This window comes from Mirounga leonina, unplaced genomic scaffold (genome assembly GCF_011800145.1).
Source record: "Mirounga leonina isolate KUSES-001 unplaced genomic scaffold, KU_Mleo_1.0 Mir_169, whole genome shotgun sequence".
NCBI classification, from domain to species: domain Eukaryota; kingdom Metazoa; phylum Chordata; class Mammalia; order Carnivora; family Phocidae; genus Mirounga; species Mirounga leonina.
The window spans coordinates 21343142-21367798 of NW_023270431.1; the positions used below are offsets into that span (position 1 = coordinate 21343142).

General features: G+C 39.0%; 1 protein-coding gene across 24 annotated transcripts in view; it reads right to left on the bottom strand.

Moving 5' to 3' along the window:
* Positions 1–24657, bottom strand: part of ABI3BP (ABI family member 3 binding protein) — a 240050-nt gene that overhangs the window by 157263 nt on the left and 58130 nt on the right. For all 24 annotated transcript variants that reach the window (XM_035015258.1, XM_035015259.1, XM_035015250.1 and 21 more), the window contains exon 2: positions 22305–22484. In XM_035015258.1, coding sequence (XP_034871149.1) covers positions 22305–22484 — 180 coding nt within the window. The remainder of the gene's footprint in view (positions 1–22304; positions 22485–24657) is intronic.

Genomic DNA, 24657 nt, shown 5'->3' on the forward strand with positions numbered 1-24657 from the left:
CTCCCTCTCCCTGCCCCTCCTGCTTATGTGCTCTGTCTCTGTAAAAATAAATAAGTAAAATCTTTAAAAAAAAAATTTAGGTTTAAAATAAAATGATGTTTAAACAATCAGTATGCACTAAATCAGGAGCTAATAATTTATCAAATCCTCTTTTTTTGAACTGATGTTTCCAAGATGGTTGATGCCCTTAAAATCTGGAAAGCACCAGAGCAGGCTTGAGTTATGTATATTAATTTAAATATACATAAATAAGCCAAATATACATTGGGCATACTAAATGGCATTTCATAAGCACTTCTGCTGAACTGATTGATGACTATCATCTACAATAGTTCTTCAGTAACTTTGGATCATGAAATTCATTCTACACCCGATTTCATTTGGATGCTGCAGTCAACAAGAGTTCACCCCTGCTCACTCAGACAGAACTCACATCTTTGTTTTGTTTTCATTCTGGGTTTAAATGTCTCCCCTCTATGAGTTTGGAACAGAGGCCTTCTCTACCCAAGGCTTTACAGAACTGACCTCATTCTCAGCTAGAGACAACCTGGCAATTCAGCCACTTTTAATGACTTGAGCATTTGTCTTTTTCTGGACACCCCACACAGCCTTATTTGCTATAACCTGCTACAGTAATTACACTACACAAAGGAAACCAGGTAACCTCTCAAACCGACCTTAGAGCTTTGCCTGCTTACTGACGATTGCCTCATGACCACAACAAAAGGGAACATTCATTATGTTTCCGAGTCTTGTGTTTGAAGGCATAGCTTTCTTAGTGGAGCTTATACAAGGAATGCTTAACCTAAATCTAAGGTCCCTAGTAGGAATATAATACATTTCCTGATTTTATTTGGGATATAAAACAATGTAAGTATTTAGAAAGTATCACATATTCAGGAGTTTCTATGTGTAGGGTACTTATTAAGCACTCTACATGTGTGGCTTCATTACTGCTCACGGCAACCCTACTTGATACATACTATTATCACCACAGTTTGTAGAGGGGGTCACCAAGGTAGGGTGAGCTTCAATGGGCAGGCAACACGCCCCATCACACAGGGCCCCATGCTCAGAAGGGTCTCATGGTTGGTTTAATGCCCTGCTGTCACCATCTTGAAATTCTTAATAGTTTTCTCTTTGCATCTGGGTTTCCTAAGGGCAGTATGAAGGGCTGATAAAGTCTGTGTGTGAGCAGAGGAGACAGGAACAATAGGCAGGCCTGCAGTTTCTTCCACTCCCATTGGTTGAGATGCCCTCTCAGCATAGAGTTCGGAGGGACCCAGGACACAAGGGCGTTTAGCAAGACTCTAAGGTCAAACAAGGCAAGCAGACTGCATCTCTGGCTGAGGAACAGGGCCTGGTGTGGATCTGTGAGGACACACTGTTCAAGCAAAGCAAAACTTGCTCCCATGCAGATTGCAACACAAACGACCAAGCAATCCTATAGTATCCTCTCTTACTCATGTTAGTTCTCCATATTTGCCAACCACTTATGCTGAAAAGGACCACTTAGAAGGACAGGGGAAGCTTGGAGCAACCCCCAGTTCCCATGCTTCTCCCTTCTTCCTCACTCGTAAGGAAGCCAGAGGCTGAGTTATAGAATGTCCATGTGTCAAGAAGTGAAGGAAAAAGAGCAGTTAGTTTTGTGCATTTCCACTCTTCTATCAAGAATGAAATACACGTGCATGTCTCACCGACAAAGTACGAATCGTGTGATCTGTGCTTCTGCTTAGGAGTTGAAGGCCCGTATTTGCATTTAAAACTAGCATTGCACAATGTAAAGATAAATGGCAAAATTCATGTTAATAATTTAAAATTTTAATTTACTTAATCACATTAAATAACAAAATAACACCATCACAAGTTGAGAAACTGTGGGAGAAAGGAAATATTTTAGTATCTTTAATAGACAATCTTCTCCTGCTTTTTGAAACAAGGTCCTTGCATTTATTTTTAACTTGGCTGTGCAAATTATATGCTATCTTGAATTTACTTCTAGAAAACAAAGCTAAATCTCTATTTTTCTTAAATTACTCTCACTGTGGCAGAGTCTCTTAGACCCAGTTTTTTATTTCCTTCCTTGATGCACATTAATTCAATTTTGCCGTGGTTTAAAAAAAAAAAAGTCCTGAAATACTAGAAAAACAACATACGCAGAAGCCAAAGATAGTGCCGTGATCCAAGGCATATGGTTATATGAGCAATTTAAAAGTAATTTTTGTTATGATCGGTCATTTTGCATAAAGCCTCGGCTGTGACAGCCAATTACAAATTGGAACAGATGTCAGGAACTGGGTACAGATAGGCGGCCTCTCACTACTGATCAGACACTTCCAACATCATGTATTTCAGCAGTGCTTGTGTTCTATTTGGAACACAAACATGGGAAAATAAAACAACTAAAAAAACAAAATTTCTATTTCAGTTCTGTACTCTGAAATTGTTTGCGGATTTGTACCAGCCTGGAAATATATACACTGTAGCCTGATCAGCAATTCTGATAACAACATGCCAAAACACACTACTTCATTTAGAAAATGTATATAATTAAAATGTCAATTTAAGCAAATTTGTGGGGAATGCAGTTACTTTAACTCTCCATTCCTTGTTTTTTTTTTTTTTAAAGATTTTATTTATTTATTTGACAGAGAGAGACACAGTGAGAGAGGGAACACAAGCAGAGGAAGTGAGAGAGGGAGAAACAGGCTTCCCGCGGAGCAGGGAGCCCAGATGCGGGGCTCGATCCCAGGACCCCGGGATCACGACCCCAGCCGAAGGCAGATGCTTAACGACTGAGCCACCCAGGCGCCCCACTAACTCTCCATTCCTAATCATTAAGCCTATACCGTGTTGTAGGCTAAATACATTTCATTTGCTTAATATTTCAAATGCCCTGAGGTGAACGATCGGGACAGCTTATTGTTTAAGGAAATCTATTATTGAAATCCTTTATAAAGTACTAGATTTTTTGATAGTGCAAATAATTCTTCCATAATCGCTCTGTTTGATAAATCCCCATTCTCACATTTTTATTAGAGGACCTCCACCTTGCAAGCCACACAAAGTAATAGGTTCATTTCTGCCGTGCAAGTTCCCACAAAATAAACATCTAATAAGCCAGGATGATCCTACAGGAAATCATATAAGGGGCTTGAACAAAAATAATGATTTACCCCTGCCATCTTTTTAACAATTTGGTTTCATATCAAACTAAGTTTCTAGACATAAAAGCATGAACTTTAGATCCTGGAATCAAATCCTGCTTGCTAGTTGCTCCTATAAGGTGAGGGCTTCATGTATGCGCATCTGTTTTCTCACCTACAAAATGGGGGGAAAAAATCACAGTACCTAGCTGCACAGGGGTCTTAGTGATGATTAACCTGTAACAGTGCCTAGCACACAGAAATGCTAATTTATGGTAGTTGTTAGGGTAACAATAAAGATGAGGATTTCTTGAAAGCAGAAATTTGGGTCTTAAGATGCCCTGGGGACTTATAAAAAGGAAGGAAAAATGTTTAAAGCTTTTTTTAAGAGTAATCACCACAGGCTCCAAAATGCAAAAATTTCACAAAAATAAAATTACACACCATACAAAGATCATCTGTCCTGACCAGACTCTAAGTAGGCTCTTATGAGCTCTTTTTCAACAAGGCCCTGACTTTGGACTTTTTTTGTCTTCATCTCTCTGTCATCCAGTTTTATCAAGTGTTTTTGCTAAAATGTTTTAACCAGAATCCCCTATCGTCCATGCCTGATCGCCTACCTGATCACAAGTGAGAATGCTCATCTTCCACCATCCCCTGATCACCCTGAACTGCCTTTAGCAAGAATCCTGTCTGGTTAGTTTAGCCAGATTCCCCCACCCCTTACCCTCATGTTTCTTCTTAGTCATTTTCCATCCATGCATTCCCACCTCCTTGGCTATAAATTCCCACTTTTCCTTGTTGTATTCAGAGTGCAGTTCAATCTCTCTCCCACACTGCAAGATCCCACTGTAGTGGTCCCTACGCCTATTGCAATAGTCCCCACCCTTAAATAAAGTCTTCCCAACCATCTTTAACAAATGCCACTGAATACATTTTCCTTCACAATACTCACATCAATGCAAAAAATCCTAGAAAATTTATTGGTATGCAGAATCTGGCAGCACATAATACAATAATATATTATGGCCAAGTGTAGTTTATTCCAGAAATGTATCATAAAAAGAAAAAAAATAAGCCTATTTCAATGGGTACTAAAAGTCATTTGGCTAAATTCAACACTAATTCTCAAGTGATAAATAAGGAGTCAATGGAGTCTTTCCTTAATGTGATAAAATAGATCTTAAGACATCTTACCCAACTTTCTGTAACGTATAGCACCCTACACATACATTCCTGTTGAGTAGCTCTTCCTGGCTTGTAAGAACATTCAACCCTCATTTTTCTTTCCCTTTTATTAATTTATTTTTAAAAATGTTACCCTAGGATTCTATTTTGTAACCTGCTTCAGCTTTTCTGTTGAGTATCTGAGACCACAGATTAGGAAAACAAACAAGAGTAATATAACCAACTATAGCAGGTGTTCTTTTGGGGACTAAAATGAGGTGGTGGGTTTGAAGCATTACTGGAATATTTACACACAAGACCAGCTTACCAGAATTGCAAGTTAGAACAAACTTGCTCACAAAGACCCAGATTTAAGTTTCTATGTCCATTTCCCTTTTTGAGGTACCTCCTTGCTTTACTGAGTATGGCTGTCCTCTGCAAGCCTATTTTTACTTGTTCTCGGGGAGGATCACAAAAGCAGCCATTTGCAGGTCACTGTGAGCGAATTCATGTTAACACAGTGCCCCTGCTCATGTCTCATTCTAGTTCAGTGACATAAAGCAAAGCATATATCCTCTACTAAATACAAAAGAGCAATGTGCAGGTTTTACTCTGGCAGGAGAGGGGTCAGGCACTGAAGGGTTAACATGACAGGGCTCTAAGGGTCTGGGTCAGGGAAAATGAACATCATCTCAGACATCCTTCAAGGTTCAGAGAAGGGATTCAAGATGAAAATGAATGTAGAGGTGACTCTGAGTCTGTTAAAGGCAGTCCATAAGCATCCTTTGTCAGTAACTAGATTTCTGTGGTTAAAAAAAAAAAAAAAAAAGTCGAATAGGTAGAATTATCCTTCCTGTTATTTGGACATCTGAAAAGAACAGTGATGCTTAATCTTTGGTTCACCCCCAAAGAGGGGGAGAGATGGCTGCCTCTGGGTCCCCCCGTGGAAGAGGCTGAAATCTCTTGCTCTCTGGAGGTAACTGGAGCTGTAGAAAGGCTTCTGGGGTGCACAACGTGGGCCCTAGAAACCCAGCAAGGAGAACATTGGGCACTGAGCTAGAGCCCTGTTCACACAAGGGGCTTCCTCTGAGCAGCTGTGCGGTCCTCGCTGGGATTTTGGCCAGTAGGCACCTGATCAGAGGGCGGAGGAACAGAAAACCAGGGTCTTGGGGCAGGCAGGGGGAAGGGCTGTGAATGGAATGGAGCCCCGGGCTCTTCCACTATGTGCAGAAGTTGGATGGGCTTCCAAATGAACTCCACCAGCTCTTCGGGGTTTGCAAGACTGGGGAGAAAAGAGTCCTTAAGAGAAGAAATCTGATTTCCTTCTAACGTAGCAGGTGAGAGTTTACTAGTTTTAATTTGATTTGGAGACATAAAAGCAATATAGTCTTATCTGAATCCCAAATGATAATCAAACAATATTGAGAATAAAACTGTTTTAGGAGAAATGATATATTAAAAATTCAGAGTACCCTATTTCAATGGCTCTAAGACATACCATTACCCAGCTTTTAAGATTTCTCAAATGCATCCTACGATCGTTGGTATCTTACATCGTTCAGGGGCAGTTGTGACTTTGCCGTCATTACCAGAGACCTTTCTTGGGAAGGTCAAGAAAATGACAGTTTCAAAATTGGCTGAAGAGGGTCAGTGATCTTGGAAGAAAACCCAGTAGAGAAGGATTTCAAAGCTGCTGCGTCACTAGCATTCTTGCTGGCCCAGTAAGTGGTGTAGTGTGGGAAAACAAGGCTATTGAGAATCAGAGTCAAAGGTGGAAGAGAAGGTTCAGACTCTCAAGGTGAAGAATATTTAGCAGTTGCTGAACTTTTTTTTTTTTTGGTTGTTTATTCTACTTTTAAATTTTTTTTAAGTAATATTTTCCTTGCTCAAGTTCCCAGCCCCAGTCTAACCATGAGAAAAACATCAGATAAAACTGAATTGAAGGACATTCTACAAAATATCTAACCAGTACCTTTCACCAAAAATAAGGAAAGTCGAGAAAACGGACACTGTCCACCAGAGCCAAAGGAGACATGATAAAATATAATGTGGTATCCTGCATGGAATCCAGGACGAGAAAAAGGATCTTAAGTAAAAACTAAGGAAATCAAATAAAGTACAGTTTAACTTCAGTTAATAACATATCAATATTGGTTCATTAGTTGTTACAAATGTACAATATTAATATGTTAAGAATAGAAGTTGAATGTAAAGTATATAGAAATTGTCTATACAATATGAGCAACTTTTCTGTAAATCTAAAGCTAATCTAACAGAGTTTACTAAAAAAATAAAAAAGCATATCTCTTTACAAAAAATAGATAATATTTTCATATTATGTATCATTATGTATTAATGAAGCCAAGGAAGTTGTTTCAATAAATATAAAATAAAAGCACTAGGGTATGCAAAAGCAGTGTTATTAATCAACAGTTTTATTGTTTTTTAGTTTATATGAAAGAGTGGTGTGATTTACAGTTAAAGATGTTTTAGAGTTTGATAAAATAAGGTAACCATTTTTATGAGATGTCAATGTAGCACATCATAAGACTACTAATAAATTAAGAATAAAATTACCGACAAAACCTAAAACAAAAGAAAACTATGGCCAGGGAAGTATCCATGCATAAATATTATCAACCCTCCTTTGCATCCGCAAGTGTCCACATGCCACACCTGACTATAATCTGTCCTGAATGGGCACACTCCAAATTAAGTACTCCCTTTAGCTTTTAGCATTTGGCAGACAGCTCCTGTGCCTTATTTCATCAACACTAACACTGAGTCATGTCTGTTTGAAAAATCCCCTTGAAAAGCCTCCTTGTGTTTGAAGCCCAGGCAGAGAGTTCCACTTACCCGTCAGTCAGTTCTGAAAAAAAAGAATCTCCGGGAATGTGGCCAGTGGAGGGGATATGCAAACAGAGCTCCAGCCAGGGCTCTGGGCTCTGCAGTCCTACCTTAGCTGCCTTTGCCTAAACCTGCAGACACTGTCCCTGGTGGGCTGGTCCATGAAAGGGAGCCTCACTGAGAAAGAGAGGTGTACAACCTGGCAGGGAGTTGGAATATAAGAAGACAGTAAATGCTAATTGTCTACTCATTTCTTGAAAGGCCATTCATCATTACTTCTAAATTTCAGTGTGATAACCAACCTTACTCCCTACCTGCTCCACCCATTCTCACCTTCCAGTGATAAAATGATAATAATAACACATGGATACCACTCCACCAAATCCGTTTCAGCAATGAGGTATAAAGGATTCATATTTGAACTGCAGTCCACATCCATTCTGAAGCCAAGTTATTAGAAAAGGAGAAGCTCAAGTATGGTTGATGCATCCCTCCAGAGGGTAGTATCGACAAAAAAAACACTTCACCACAAAATACCATCAAGGGACCCTAAAGTAATGACATAATAAAAAATTAGAAAAGCAGCAATTGATGGACTCTACCAACTCAGCAACATCACTGATACCCTTTCAGAAAGTTCGGTGTCCCTTCCGGAAAAGCACTGATGGGGCATTTTTCTAGAAAATTGGGGAAAGAGCAATGTCTGCTTAGGGTACGTGCAAACTCGTGGTTTTGCAAAGCTTCATGGCAGCCAGAAGTCCAAATAGAAGACAGAGTAGTTAAAAGTCATGTCAGGAGTGCACGAAATTTACTAATTTAACTACGAATATAAAAGTTTATGATCCCAGGGTCCTGGGATCGAGTCCCACATCGGGCTCCCCGCTCGGCAGGAAGCCTGCTTCTCCCTCCCCCACTCCCCATGCTTGTGTTCCTGCTCTCGCTCTCTCTCTCTCTCTGTCAAATAAATAAATAAAATCTTAAAAAAAAAAGTTTAGTAATTTTTAATGAATCAGTGAGATTAGTAACACTTTGTCCTTAGTTGCACATAAAAATGAAAGTCTACAGAATTATGAATCATCACAAATTACTAAAAGCCCTCTTTTAGGGTGTTTCTAAGCCCCTGTGGATGATGTGGTAGGCTGAGCATGACATTGAATCTGGCCCAGACTCAGTCCATGTTTTGTTCATTTCTGTACTTTTAAACATGAAAACCGTAATTACACAACAAATGTTTTCTGAAAGAATAATGAGTATGTTCCTCCATGCCTTTATAGCCTGGGGTGAGAGTAAAGATGGAGGAATGGAGGCTTTTCAAGAAGAAAGGAAAACATGATTAGAAGTCTGGGATATAGCAAAAGCAAAACATCTTTTTTTTAAAAGCCAGTAAACCGTAATCACTGAATTACTCTTTGATAAACCTATCTGTAGAACTATTTTCTTTGATGTTTTTGCTTATAATTAATATGTGGTTTGTATGTAAGAATTATCCTTCTTTCACCTGAAAATTTTAAAGCAAATTTTAAAGCAAATCCTGCACTGTTCAGTAATTATTTCCATTACAAAATCAGTTGAATACTGAACCAATCCCCACTTTGACAGCACGTTCTGCTACACCCCTGGGTCTCAGAGGTCTGGCTACTCTCAGGCCCTAGCCCCCAAACAGGCTAGGACAATGGTAAGGGCCAAATGGCACCACAAGCACAACTGCTAATGCAAAAAGGACTAGGAACAGCCTCCACTGGTGGGATTCTAGAAGGTTCAGCCAAAGATTTGTTCTGAAGGGAGCTGACAGCTTCCATTGGGGTGTTTGCTCCAGGAGCTGTCGTTCAGACTTGTTTGATGGCAGAAAGGAGAAGCAGCCCCTCAGGAGAGTAGTGTGCAGAGCATGGTGGGAAAAGAGAATGAAGCTGTGGTTGGAAGGGAGGATGTAGGGAAGGAAGGGGTGGACTGAAGGGGTTGGAGGGGGAAAGAGGCCTTTTCCTAAACACAATCATGTGTACTCCCAGACGCTCCACTACAGTCCTGCACTCCTCACAGCTTACTGAAAGTCTTGTAGGAAAAATGCATCTTTTCCAGAATGACATTTCAAAGGCACATTCCATGGAAGAAGACATTGCTGGAAACTTTTTCTGAGAGTTTTAATTACAGTGAGGATCAGGCAGGTGATGTGTGGAAAACACACATGTCAGTCAGTGCCAGCTACATTCTCTGCAGGCCCAGTTAATGCAAATCATAATAATCAGAAGATGAAACCCCTATTTTTATAAGCTGGGGTAAAGTGACATTAAGGACAAAGTATAAAACATTTTCCTCTTCCACAGTCTCTGTCTCAACTTGTCACAGTATGTATTGTCTATTTAATGTTGCACCTGCAGGTGAGTGCCGACTCTGCCTTCTCCAGAAGCCTGACTGCATGGAACCCTCTCCCATCCGGGTCAGCAGCAGGATTGAAGCCCATTACTCCTGACCTCACCCCCCAGGGCTGAAAAGTCAACTCCCCTTCCCACAGGCCTGCCATCCCAACCCACGGATGCCACAGGATTGCAATCTCTGAACTGAGACAGACTGTGTATCTGAACAGGGGTAGGAGAGGGGCTTGCACCTGCCGAAGAGCCCCATGAATGCACGAGGCAGTGCCAGCTTGTGCAAGGACTGCTGCAGCCACGTCCTGCCGGACGTCACCAAGGAGGTGTGCACACCAAAACCTCCCTGCATTCACCCCCAAGTCTCTCCTGAAAGCAAAGGGCAGCAGTAGTCCCTGAGTCTGGGTTGGGAGAGGAAGGCCTAGCAGCAGGAGCAGGAGGGGACCAGGCTTCGAACCAAACCAGAGGAGGGGCTGGGAGATGGGCACACAGGAGCCCAGGCACCAAGCCCTCAGTACATACACCTCTGGCTCATCTGACCTCACAAAGAAAGCACAACAGCAAAGCATTCAACTTCTAATGCAGGGCCCTTCTGAGTGCACTGGTCACATGCCCACAAAGTCAGCCCTGACCTGCCCCCAACTATCCCCACATACTGACCCCAACTGTGATGTACCAGGTCGCTGTTAATTTCCCGCGGTCCTGGCATCCAGTCTGGAGCATCTCATTCAGCCACTGTCCCAAGATAACCCTGCCTTACTTTCCAGCTCTGACAAATTATCTCCCAGACACTGGAAACAAATACTTAATAAACTATTTCTCTTACCCACTTGCCCCCACAGCCAGTCCACATCCTTTTCTAGTTTAGCAGACCTGTTAGACATTAAAATTGTTGACTTTATTGCCTGTGGTTTTTTCCCTTGCCTGTGTTTTGTATGTGCACCCCACAGAGAAATTCAGTGTGGGGTGTTGTCTGCGAACCGGTCTAAGGTTTGGCAAGGGCTTGCTTTTGAAGGGGAGACTGTAGTGCGCACATTTTCCAGTGAGTTTATCACTCCGTTATTATCTCTACAGGAAGTACTATAAAAAAATCAGGACTTCGTTTGGATAGTTTTCATTTAAATAATAAAAGCTAGGTCACATTAGCTATCAGGTAAAAAGCCAAAGCCTTCAAATCAAGCAGGGTTGTTTCTTCCTTTTTAAACGCTTTAGTCGACATCACATCACCACGTAGGGGGAGGGGGTCAAGAATAATCCCCACAACAGGGGTTTTTACATAGGGTTCAAAGGACACAATACTCACGTGCCATGGGGAAAGTGTGACGGTCTGGGGGTCAAATAAAGGCACAGGCTCTGGAGCCAGGCTGCCACTTAGGGATTTCTCAACTCCTCTGGGATTTACTGTCTTCACTGGGAAGCGGAGGATTTTAATAACTTGTGCTTCCCACGGTAGCTGTGAGGATGTAACCTCTGTGAAGCCCTTGGCCCAGCACATTATAGTTGCTCAACAACATTAAGTCATCAGTAGACAGGTTGGTGAGAAAGCCTACTCTGGCATTTGATGAGCAACCCTCTGCGCCCAGCCTTCTGAATGGAATTCACAGAGCCAAACCTGCAGCGAACCTCTTCTTGATTTTCTTCCTCTTTTCTCATTGAGGAGTGTCCCCAGTTGCAGGAGAAAAGGCGAGGCTACCAGCTTCGAATCAGATGGTGAAAGACTTGGGGTCCATGCTAAGAATTCAAGGCTTTCTCTCAAGTATATATTAAGCATATAATTTTTAACTGAACTGGGGCACTTGAGAGAAAGGGGAGGAGTATCAATTGTGTCAGAACAACAGGTGTAAGCTAAAGCTGTGCCTAATAAATAGGGTAGGGCCAATGCATTAACCCAGTTGGATACTTTTTCTTTTTTTCTCCCAGAGAGTACCACTCTGGACCAATAGAGAGGTTTTATTTTGTTGACTGGAAGACTCTCCAGCAAACCTCCAATCAAACTCTGGGGAGTCAGCTCCTATACCCAGAGATCTATTAACGCTGATTGTGGAGTACACGAGGGAAGGTAAGACTCAGCTCTGGCCCCAAGGACTTCACTATGTAGCTGGTCAGAGAGGACGCAAATGAAGACAAAACAAAACAAACAAAAACAGGGAACAATCCAAAACAACATAACCAAACGCTGGCCTGCACGACATAACACTTCAAGTATGATCCTTAAGTGCCAGGCATTAAATGCCCAGGGAAAGGAAAACTTGTAAGGAAATAAGTGGGCCATTAGGAGACTGGGATTTGATCGTATTCCTTAATTGTGAGATGTATTCCTAAAAGTAAAGGAAATTTTGAAGTCTACATATGATCTTGTATATCTATTCCCACATAACCCTCCAATTAATCCTTCTACTAGCAGCTGTCTTTCCTTTTAAGGTATTTTAACAGCAAGCCTCTGGCAACAAATCTGGGATAGAGTATACTTTTGTTTTGGTCCATGACCAAAGGGCCATAAGCTATGTTGGGGGACCCCTTTCAACATAATTAGGAATGAATTTTTTTAAAGTTAGATTTTGGTCTCAGTGAGCTGTGCAATACATACGAAAAAAAAATTGTCATGCTTTATATTGAAATATTATAAATTTATTTTATTTCCAAGAGAAGATAAACTTTGAAACAGTTTATTATTTGGTGAGGTCAGGAAGACCATAAAAACATTATAGTTGAATCCAAGAGAAAAATAGAACTTTGAAAAGATGTTATCTGTATCAGAACATGGTGAGATGGTCATCTATTATGAAACCAGGCCTTTCTGGTGTCAACTCATGGCAGATTATTTAAATAATGGCATAATCATTTATTAAGAAATTGATACCCGCTAGGCCAATTTCTTTAAAAATCTCTTTTGAAGCTTACTTAAGCTCTGCTAAATTTTGCACCTCAGCAGAAAATCAAGTGATTGTGAGATTCCTATTTTTTTAATGAAAATTTTGGATTAATCTTGAAGATTCAAAGCCAAATGCTCCCCAACTGGGAAAACGATTTCCAGAGAAGGAATTAAGAGGTCATTCTGAAAACAGTTCTAAACAAAAGAGGAAAATCCATCTTAAATGTGACCTACCACTGCTTCAGACTTCCTGGGTCTCTCTCCCTTGCCTCTCTGCCATTCATTCCTTTATTCACTGTGACAACACTGGAGGTAAAAATGGAAACCCTCTAGGGTGTCCTTAACTCCTAGGGGTTTTCTATCTGGATAGAGCATAGGAGAACAGAAGACCCACAAAAATAAAAACAAATAGCCATTTATTTAGAATGATGGTAAAATACTCAGCCTTTAGGATATACATAGAGAGGGACATAATTGTTGACTGCCTTGGCCAGAAGTGGCCAAGTGGGGAGCAGAGGAGGTAGGGCTTAACAGACAGGGAGCTCATAACAAATAGAGATGGTGATGGTGGTGGAACAGGTGGGGGAAAACAAGTTTTAAGGACACAGTAGGTGCTTTACGTATTTTAACTCATTTAACTTATTTAACTTAATTTGTTAGGTAGCTGATGGCTCCTTCCAGAACATATGGCCTTTTTTCCCCTATTCGTTTGGAAAGACATTATAGAAGCAACATATCAGGGGCTTATGAACTGTCTATTGTAGAAGAACAGATAAAGTGCCCAAAGTTTTAGAGCCAGTAGAGTGTTTCAGAGCTCAGTTTCTAGAGCCAGACTTCCTGGGTTCAAACCTTGGACCTGCCACTTACTAGCTGAGTAAGGAACTTCAGAAAGTTTACTTAAAACTCTTGGAGATCCATTTCCTTACATGTAAAAGTGAATAAGACTACTCTGGCATAATTAGCATCCCCGATGTACATTTGGGGACTGCCTTGTATTCATTGCTTGCTGCTATCTTGCTGTCTCCCCTCACACCCTCTTGTTAAAGATCATTAATCCTTGAGTATTCGGTCAACGGAGAGAGGGACTGAGCTGGTTGCCATGGCTGCCACTTCATCTTTTCCTGCCTTTAGTTTATCCTGCTCCTCTTTCACGACTTGTCAAGCTAATTAATTCCCTCTATAATTCTTCAATTATTTCCAACGTCCACTTTCAGCTATTTTTTTTCGGTGAATCCACCACCACCTTCCTTGGGACACTTAAAATAAAAATTCATTTCTTTTTGTCATTAAAGTGATATATTTACTCTTCAGTGTAATAAATGGCAATCTCCATTACCTTACATTTCATCCCACTTCCATAAAAATGAGTAGAGCAGGCTTAGACATTTTTATGAAAAAGCTACTGAAGAAAACCATTGAAATTCAAAAGTTTGCAATGCTGAAAGAAAAAAATTATGCATTTCCTCTTGCTTTCTATACAAATGTAAAAACTAAGGGTAAAACGTGTATGGGGGTAGAACAATTGTAAAATTTGTGTGGAACCACAGAAGACCCCAAATAGCTAAAACAATCTTGAGAAAGAAGAACAAAGCTAGAGGTATCATGCACGCTTATTTCAAACTACATTACAAAGCTATAGTAAGCCAAAGAGTATGGTATTGGCATAAACACACATATAAATCAGTGGAACAGAATCACAACCCCAAAATAAACTCACACATACAGTCAATTAATTTATGACAAAGGAGTGAAGAATACATAATGGAGAAGGGATAACCTCTTCAATAAGTGGTGTTGAGAAAACTGGAGAGCCACATGCAAAAAAGAATGAAACTTGACCACTATGTCACAAAAATTAACTCAAATGGATTAAAGACTTGAACATAAGCCCTGAAACCATAAAACTCCTAGAAGTAAATATAGGTAGTAAACTCTATGGCCTTTGTCTTGGCAATGATTTTTTGGATTTGATGCCAAAAGCAAAGGCAACAAAAACAAAAGTAAACAAATGGACCACCTCAAACTAAAAACAAAGGAAACCATCAACAAAATGAAAGGGCAACCTACTAAATGGGAGAAAATATTGGTAAGCCATGTATCTGATAAGAGGTTAATAACCAAGGTATATAAATAGCTCCTAATGCAGCAGCAAAAACAGACAACCCAATTAAAAATGTCAGAGGACATCAACGGGTATTTTTCAAAAAAAGATAAACAGAAGGCCAACAGACACATGATTAGATGCTCAGCATCACCAATCAGGAGGGAAATGCAAATCCAAACTATAATGAGAGATCACCTCACACCAGTCAGAATGGCTAGCATCAAAAAGGCGAGAAATAACAAGTATTGATGAGGATATGGAGAAAAAGGAACCCTCGTGCACCATTGGTGAGAATGTAAATTGGTGCAGTCACTGTGGAAAATAGGATGGAGGTTCCTCAAAACATTAAAAATAGAACTACCATATGATCCAGCAATTCCACTTCTGGGTATTCATCTGAAGAAAATGAAAACACTAACTCAAAAAGATCTATGCCTCCCTACACTCACTGCAGCATTCTTTACAGCATCTAAAACATGGCAACAGTCTAAGTGTCCATCAGTGGATGGATACACACACACTCTCTCATAAGAATATTATCCAGCCATAAAAAAGAATGAAATTTTGCCATTTCCAACGATGTGGATGGACCTTGAAGGCATTATGTGAAGTGAAGTAAGTCACACAGAAAAAAACAAACACTGTATGATCTCATTTATAAGTTTAGATATATCTCAAACAAAAACAAAACCAAGTTCATAGATACAGAGAATAGATTGGTGGTGGCTGGGGGCACAAAGGGAGACCAAGTGAGTGAAAGGGGTCAAAAGGTACAACAAACTTCCAGTTATAAAATAAACAAGTCATAGGAATACAATGTACAGCATGGTGACTATAGTTAATAATAATGTACTGCATATTTGAAAGTTGTTGATTGAGATCTTAAAAATCTTCATCACAAGAAAAAAAATTTTTGTAAGTATATATGGTGACAGATGTTAACTAGACTTCTTGTGATAATTTCTCAGTATATACAATACCAAATCATTATGTTTTACACCTGAACCTAATTTGTCAATTATATCTAAATTTAAAAAAAACACAATCTTGTAGGGGATATTCGTAATCTATGGGAATATAAATTGCATTTTAGACATACAATATATATTGTTCTGGATCATTATAAATAACTTTATTCAAATTTTTAGAATCGATTTTCCCCATGGTATAAAAGTGAGAAATTTCAGATTAAGAAACTGATGATTAAATTTTGACCTAAACTTGCTGAGATAAAATTACCATCAGTTTAGTAACTGAAACAGTGTCATGCTTTTATTTTTATCTATGTTTAATAGAATAGGTCAAAATTCTTACCATGCTCTTGTTAGAAATTGCTTCACTAGATTAAGACAGTGGAAAAGTGAAATTTAGTGATGAAAAATCCTTTCAGCTCTATCTTTTCAGGATTCATCTCATTCTCCTTTAGAGGCCACAGCTATGGAATTCTATGAGTCACGTGAAGACTCAATTCCCCAAAGGACACAAAACAGGAAATGCCCCTTAATGATTAAAAGATGATCATGACTATAGGAGAGAAGTGTGTGTATCGAGGGTACTGTGTCATAGTCTTAAAATTTTGCCACTTCTTTAGTTTCTTTATGCTGGGAATTGTCCCGTCTAAGGAAACATTTATTAGGTACGATAAAGAGATGAGTTTGGTAACATCTTTTTAGTTACTGACAGCTTTGTTAAAACATTATACCTCTACAATTTTCCTGCCTGCCCCCTGCCCCCAAATAAAACAAAACAGAAAACAAAACCACAGGACCCGCACTTAGACCAAGGTTTTCAACCTAGCACTAAATCTTAGAGCAAACCAGAACTTTAGTGGTGATTGAGCCCCATTTGTTATTAGCAATTGAGACAAACCTCAGAAAGGTTAGATAAATTATCCAAGACCACTCAGCATGTTATAAAAGCAACTGACAAAATTTATAAAACCTACTACTCTGTACTAGGGTTTAATTAGATTTTATTCATAATCTTCACAACCCTCCTGAAAGATTATTCTGTATTTTACATGAAAGAAATTAAGCAGAGAAGTTACATGACTTACCCAAAAATTTCCGCCGTTAGTTGTATTGAATTTGAACCCAGGTCTGCCTGGCTCAAAGTACATACATACTCTTTCCCCACATCATGCTGCTTCTCTGGGTAGAGGTGGACCTGTCCTAGAATGAACACGTTAGCATTCTGGGCCAGGCTCCTTCCAGTGCAGGCCATCTACAGAGCAGTTAGTACTGTGTCCTGCTAGCAAGCTCAGAAATCACTCTAAGGAACCAGCAGCAAGACGGCGACTCGGGAGAGCGGCTGAGAGAGCCCTGACTTCGGGCGAGGAGCTCGCCCTATTAGAGCAGTGAGTGTGAGAGTTAACAGTTGTGAGAACAAGACAAGAAATTTGCCCTCTTAAATCCTGTTGAGTCCTAACACCTGGTTGGAAGACTAATTCTTTAGTCAGATTGTGTGGTAGTGATAACTATAGGATTTATTTTCATTTCAAGCTTTTCTTGCAGTAAGAATACTCCTTAACTTGCACTACATAACTGATGGAATAAAACTCTTTCCTGCCCATGTGATACTGATTAAAGTCTTTTTAGATGTCAAGTGAACATCATAAAGTGTGAGTCTATAAAGATTCAAAGTCAGAAAATTCTCATGTTTTACTTTATTGGACATTTGCAAAATTACCAACAGCTCAATTTAAAAGTAACAAAGCAATGGCTGGATGTGTAAACCAGAAATGAGAACATTCATGGTATGGGTTTAAAAAAAGGATATAGGAATCTAGATCTACTAAATATGAATCATGTTTTATCACATCATTGCAAGACTCTCATGGCCATTAATAATTATTCATAGTCACCTGGGATATGCTCCAATTAATCTAAAATTTTAGAAGATATTGCTGAAATAAATTTTTTGCAGAAGTTCTATATAAATCATATTTTCCAAAATAGCAAGAGGGACTATTTTTTTCAGTTTTATATGTAAGACCAGTATGTAACTTTTGAAAATGCCTTTCAATAGATAGACCAATATTAAAATAAATACAGAAATACTTACAAGTGATTACTCAGGAAGAAAGTTTTAGTCCACCAGTCACTAAATGTTAACTTGAATATTTCTGAATGATCAACAGCTTCTCATTTCAATGGTGGAAATCTTTTAAACATACCATACAGGTGAAATGTGTCACAATGTGGCACTTAATATTGTTTAGAAAATGAAAATAAGTTTGGGTCTAGCTTAGTGTAACTGAACAACTACTATCTTATTACAGAAGAAAGTAAGAGGAGAGGCTTTAAGTGATGATTTTTTTCAAAAAGGAATAATTCTTTGCTATTGTAGAGTAGCTTGCACTCAAGGGATTTCAACTCATCACTTGATAATCATGAATTCACAAATGCACCCACCCACAGCACATCTGTGAAAAATAGACATTATTGCTATTTTAAAGATGAACAGAATTGAAACTTGAGATCATACTGGTAAACTGGTGGGAGAGAGAATTGAGACACAAATTTCAAGTGTATAGTTTGTGACACTCAGTATAATGGTTCCTCAAAGATAGCTCAAATCCTAATCCCCAGAACCTATAAATATGTTTGGTACTATGACAAAGGAGAATTAAAGTTACAGATATAAATATGGTCGATAATCAGCTGATCTTAAAATAGGGAGAGCATCCTGGATTATCCAGCTGGGCTCAATATAGTCACGAGGATCTTTTGAAGTAGAAGGGGGAGGCAGAAGATGAATTCAGAACGATGTGGAATGAGAAACACTTGACTCACTCTTGTTGGCTTGAATGCGGAAGGGCAATGTGGCAGCCTCTAGAAGCTGCAAAAAGCAGGGAAACAGATTTTTCCCTCAGAGCCTCCGGGAGAGTATGTAACCCTGCCCACACCCAGAGAGAGCCAGTTGGGCCTCTGACATACAGAACTGTAAGATAATAAATCTATGATGTTTTAAGCCACCAAATTCGTGGTAATTTGTTATAGCAACAATCAAAAATTAATAGCTGCTTAATCAATTAGGAGCAATTAATATAAAACAGTCATTAAGAAAGACTATAAATAATAAACTAAAGCAACCAAAGAATAATTTAACTTGGAAATGCAAGTCCATTTTGAAGTAAAAAAAGTAGAAACACACAGATTCTTTGGCATAAAGAAAGATGGAAAAGGAAAGATGTGAGAGGATTTTTTTTTTTTTCCTCTTCCACTGGACTACTAGAAGAGAAAGGAAATTATAAAAAGAACACATTTATCTAAAGGATGAGGTAAGAGTTTTTAAAAGTCTACTTGGAATAGCCTTCCAGGAGAAGTTTTGGAATCTCTGCCCCTAGAGATAACTTTAAGATACACAGTGATGTATTTTATCTACGCTGGATGGCTTAGATATATACTTGCCTGATGACAAGGGCCTAGACGAGACAATCTCTCCTGGCCTCCTCCGGCCAAAATATTCTACACAGACTTGAGTCCATTCAATTCAGCACAATTATTTACTGCCTATTTACTCAATGTAAATCATTTTGCTATGAATAACCAAAGAATAGCATAAACCCTGACTTCAAGAAATTCAGTTTAATAGTGAACCAAGGTAAACAGCCAACACTATGCAGGCTAGGCAGTGAGAAGAATCATAAGGGTTGGGTACATGAAATATTGATTAAACCTCATTAGATATGTAAAAATCAATGCACTCTTATTGATCATAAAACAATATTATAGGTCACCACTGGAGACTCTCAGGGCACCAATTTATTACAATGAGAATTTAGGGCGCCTGGGTGGCTCAGTTGGTTAAGCGACTGCCTTCGGCTCAGGTCATGATCCTGGAGTCCCGGGATCGAGTCCTGCATCGGGCTCCCTGCTTGGCAGGGAGTCTGCTTCTCCCTCTGACCCTCCTCCCTCTCATGCTCTCTGTCTCTCATTCTCTCTCTCTCAAATAAATAAATAAAATCTTACAATGAGAATTTATCCCAACCTTCCTAAAATTCTATATAAGGAAAATTTAAAAAAATAAACTCTTTATTGTAGAATTTCAGCTAAAAAAGGCAGAATGATAGATTATATCTAGACTGTGTCTAGAATGTATCTAGAATATAAAAATTACCATTTTAGAAGTCCTGTATAAAATAATGGATCTGAGAAATAATCAGCAATGGATCTGGGCTATAATCAGCAATAGATGCAAAAGCTATTAAGTGATAATTTGATGGTGAATTTTATCATGCAGGGATCTGACCGAGATCACCTAAACACACCAAACAGTCTTAACATCACTGAGCATGACATTAGCCATTTATGTGTCTCTTTTCGTGAGTTGTTAGGAAATAATAGTGCCATCTATATTCTTTTTTTTTTTTTAAAGGAACCAGGGCTCCTTTTTTTTTTTAAAGATTTTATTTATTTATTTGAGAGAGAGAGAATGAGAGACAGAAAGCACGAGAGGGAAGAGGGTCAGAGGGAGAAGCAGACCCCCTGCTGAGCAGGGAGCCCAATGCGGGACTCGATCCCAGGACTCCAGGATCATGACCTGAGCCGAAGGCAGTCGCTTAACCAACTGAGCCACCCAGGCGCCCAGTGCCATCTATATTCTTTCACCCAATAAGCTGTATCCAAATTTAGCACAGCTTCCAAATCGATGTATTTTTTCATGGGTAATACAGGACAGAGAGGAACCAGTCAAATGCAGAATGTGGACCAGGATGTATGAGCCAAGGATTCCAGCAAATCAGTGACATTTAAGAAGGGAGGAAAGAGAGAATTGTTATAGGACAAAAGAGACTTGAGACATAACAACCGAATGTAACATGGATATCTTGTTCGGATCCTGATGCAAAAAAGAAACAACTCGAAGAAGGCATTTTTAAGATCAGAGAAATTTAAATATGGACTAGGTATCAAATGATATGGTAAGATTATTATTATAACGAAATAAAGGCATGGCATTACTCAAAATATTTCTCATCTGTTAGAGATGCATACTGAAGTGTTCGCAGACTTAAAAACACAGTATCCAGTTATGCTTTAAAATCCTGTAATAAAAAATTATGTGTATGAAGAATACACGGAACAGGATCAGCAAAACAGTGATCTGTTTTCAAGGTGCATGATGAAACATGAGGGTCATTGTAATATTTTCTCTCCTTAGATGTTTGAACTTTCCATAGTAAAAAAATTTAAAGGACGACAACAACAGTAAGTAAATAAAAGTATGCTGGGTCCATCTGATTATCCCTCATCACTGAGCTATTGAAACCTTCGTATATTTATACCAGAATTTTTCTTTCCTTTTTTGCACACATTTTTCACTAGCAATCTGACTTCTTGCCCTTTAAGATTGAACACTTTTCACCTCTGATGGAAAGGAAGTTTACAATTGACCAAATTCTCAATCGAAATAACCAAGGGGAAAACTATCATAAATAAAATATTACTTCTGATGCTCAATAAATAAAGGAGCAGTGGACCTGCCTCTGTTTGTGTATGGGGTGAGTATATAGCTTCCAGGCATTTTTTGTAGTAAAGAGTGAATGTGGTGGGGGAATATTTGCAAAATTTCAAATTCTTTGGTTTATATGGTTAGGGTTGGTGTTGTAACATTGGTCAAAAGTGTGTAATTCTCAAATTTTTTTTGGCAACAAACTGTAATGTGTTTGTTTTAAAACAATTATCTTAGGTAAAATCTAGTCTAGACGTTTAATTAATAATGTTACTCTCCTGTCTGATTTTAGAGTACAACAGACTTCTCTATGAGGAGGAAGGGGCTGCAGGACAAAATATATTTCTCTTCAAATGTTCCCTGCTTATACGCATGAATGCTGGATCTGATCTACAATAGGGCAAGTGACAGGGTTAAACATGGCAACTTCATGGAAGGCTCTTCAGCAATAATCCTAGCAGTGGAGCAAAATACAAATCTCATCTGAGACATCAGAAAGCCTTTGAACGCATTCATAATAGATGATCCCCTTTTCAAAAATATTATCCTTTTAAAAAAAAGGATTTATTTTTGCAAATAATTTTTCTGGACAAGGCTTAAAGATGCTTACATCCTCAAATTACATTGTTAATGGGATTAAAATCATTTCCAAAGAAATGTAAAATTTTATCATACCTGCAAAAGCTTTTAATTTTTTAATCTTTTTAAATTTTAAAAAATGTAATATATTTTATTTTCTTTTTTAAAGGTAGCTTCTCATGAAGTTGTTATTTTCCACCAGAAGAATGTAAAGACAGAACAGGGATGGGCACCTGGGTGGTTCAGTCAGTTAAGTCTGCCTTCAGCTCAGGTCATGATCCCAGGGTGCTGGGATCGAGGCCTGCATCGGGCTCCCTGCTTGGCAGGAAGCCTGCTTCTCCTTTTCCCACTCCCCCTGCTTGTATTCCCTCTCTCGCTGTCTCTCTCTCTCTGTCAAATAAATAAATAACATCTAAAAAAAAAAAAATGGAGGAAAAGTAATCCAAATAAACAGGCTATGTTACAGAGATCTAAACCAGGCACTTTAACTTACTTTCCCTTAGGCAATTTAAGTTCTCTGGTCAAGGATTGTAAGGATAACGGCAATGAAGGTGATTAGCTCCGTGGTACACACGAGTTTGCATTCTGTATTGTTTCCACACAAAGCACTGCGCTATCTAGGTTACAACAATTATGTAAATGATTTGTAACTTTGGCATTTGGTTTGGCTGAGATGTAGAAGAAAGTGTGCTTGCCTTCAAGATTTATAGTTCACGCGGTACCCATTACCTGTTACCTCTCTTCTTCCCATGCCTGAAACCCAAACATCTTACCGACCACAGCCTCCGTGAATTTCCCTTCCGCTGGAAGAGGGAAGTACTGGTTTGGTGACAAGTTGCTGCCATATCCCAGGAGAAAACCTTCTAGTTTTACATTTGGATTTGGACGTAGGAACTTCAAGAGGATGGAGTCGCTTGTGGTATTGATGTGGACTTTCAGGCTTGGCCTTTTACCTAAAGATGGGAACACAAAATACAGGGCTTTTTTTATTATTATTTTACCACTATTTTACCATTTTTACCACTTCAGCATCCCAGGGCAAATTCAGGGCAAAGGTTAGTTGCTAGAGGCACTGTTATTAGAAAGCATGCTATCTACTTAGCTACTCAATATTCCAACACATACACCCAAACTGCTAAAGCACGGGTAATTTTGAGATCCAAAAACCCAAACTAAATAACACAGAAAGCAGTACAGAACACAAAGTAAAATCTTAGGGCTTAATATTTGGTAATTTATTATTGAGTAGGTAGATGGGATTTAAGGCTATTTTGGTTATCCAATAGTCAAAACCTTCATTGGATATATACTGTCTGGGAATGTTCAAAGGATCTGAAATTTCTTATTAGTAAATTTAACTACTGCACTTTGAAAACCCCAGCCTCATCAATGCTGCCCTCCAGCTGTATCCCCAAAAGACAGAAATTGATATGTAGAGTTGGAAACAAAGGGACACGGGTTGGGGGGGTCAGCTTAGGGAGAATAGGGAGTTCTGAGCGAGTTGATAAATGGAGGAGAAAGATCTTTAGGTCTATTTGGGGCCTGCAGGGTCAATGAGACAACTACATGGAGATGACCCACAGGAGGTTGAATAATCAAGTGTGATGCTCAGGACTAGAACACAGATCCATCTGGACGTCATCAGTTTCTAAATAATCATTGGATGAACTTTCCCAGAGAGATTGTGCAGAATGAGGAGAGAAAACTTAAACTTTCAAGGCTTTTTTTTTTTTTTTTTTAACTATGTAGGCCACAGGGGCAGATTATCACCCTAACCAGAAGTCTTGACCAAGCAGTGAGTAAACAACATTGTCTTTTGTCTTTGGGACCAGAAGGAGCGGAGTTCAAATGCCAGCTCTGTAACTTAATTATCAGTGGGGCCTCTGGCTACTCACTGAACATACTTGACCCTGAATTTCTTGATTTGTAAATTATGAATACTGGATAACAATGTCCACTTTGATGGGTTGTTTACAAAGATTAATGCAAATGGCACTGTCTAAAAGCTGACACATAGTAATTGCTCAATAATTGGTTACTTAATGAAGACCATCCATAACCTTTTAGCCACAAGACAGAAATCCAAAATGGCTTTGTAAGATTTTTTGTAAATTCATATTAAACTAATTTGGTAACAAAACCCAATCTGAACCATGTGAGGCCACTAAGTAGTTCTCAAATCTCACTGAATAGTCTGTGTAATTATTCACATGTTTAATTGTAGGAATATTAACATGTTTAATTAAGGGGTGCTAGCCAAGCCTCCACTGAAGAGGTCTAGACAACCTAGTACATTTCTAAAATCCAAAGATTTTCTGAATTCTAAAACATGTCTGGCCCCAAGAGTTTTAGATACGAGATTGTAGATCTCAATTATTTTCTTTCTTTATTCTACAGAGATTTACTATTTTTAGAATATTTTACCCATTGGAAACATGGCATTTATTAATTTAGTAATCCACATTTGATTTCTCATGATTCAAAGATTTATATTGCATTAATACCAGTCAGTACCTCTGAACAGCATGGCTTCCCCAAGTCATCACAATAAATTTATACTATTCCAGTCAAAATTAGCCTGGCCTGCCTTAATATAGCTACATAAAAGGATTCCAATAGGCCTTTGAAAAAGTACAGAGAGCCCCTTCTTGGATACCAAGTTGTGGGAACCAGTGTCTTACCTCAGCTGCCAATACTACTATTTCCAGGTATGTACATAGTTCTTTATACTTCCAAGAATTTGATGAAATTTCCATAAACTTCTAGATTCTCAAATTGCCATTCCTACATTTCTGGCAAAATTGAAATCCAGAGATATTAGGTGGTTTGTCCAAGTCCAAGGAAGATTCTTCTCATCTAGCTCACCTAGTGCAATTCTCTCATATCACAAACAATGAAATTGAGGGCAGCCAGTTCTCTCTGTCACTCTGCAAGTTAAGTGCAAGGTCAAAACTGGATCTCAGTTCACACCAAGCTGAACTTCTTGCTCTGTTTTTATTTATTTTTCAAAAAAATTTTTAAAGATTTTATTTATATCTGATAGAGAGAGAAAGAGCGTGCACATGCGCACAAGCATGGGGAGCGGCAGGCAGAGGGAGAGGGAGAAGCAGGCTCCCTGCTGAGCAA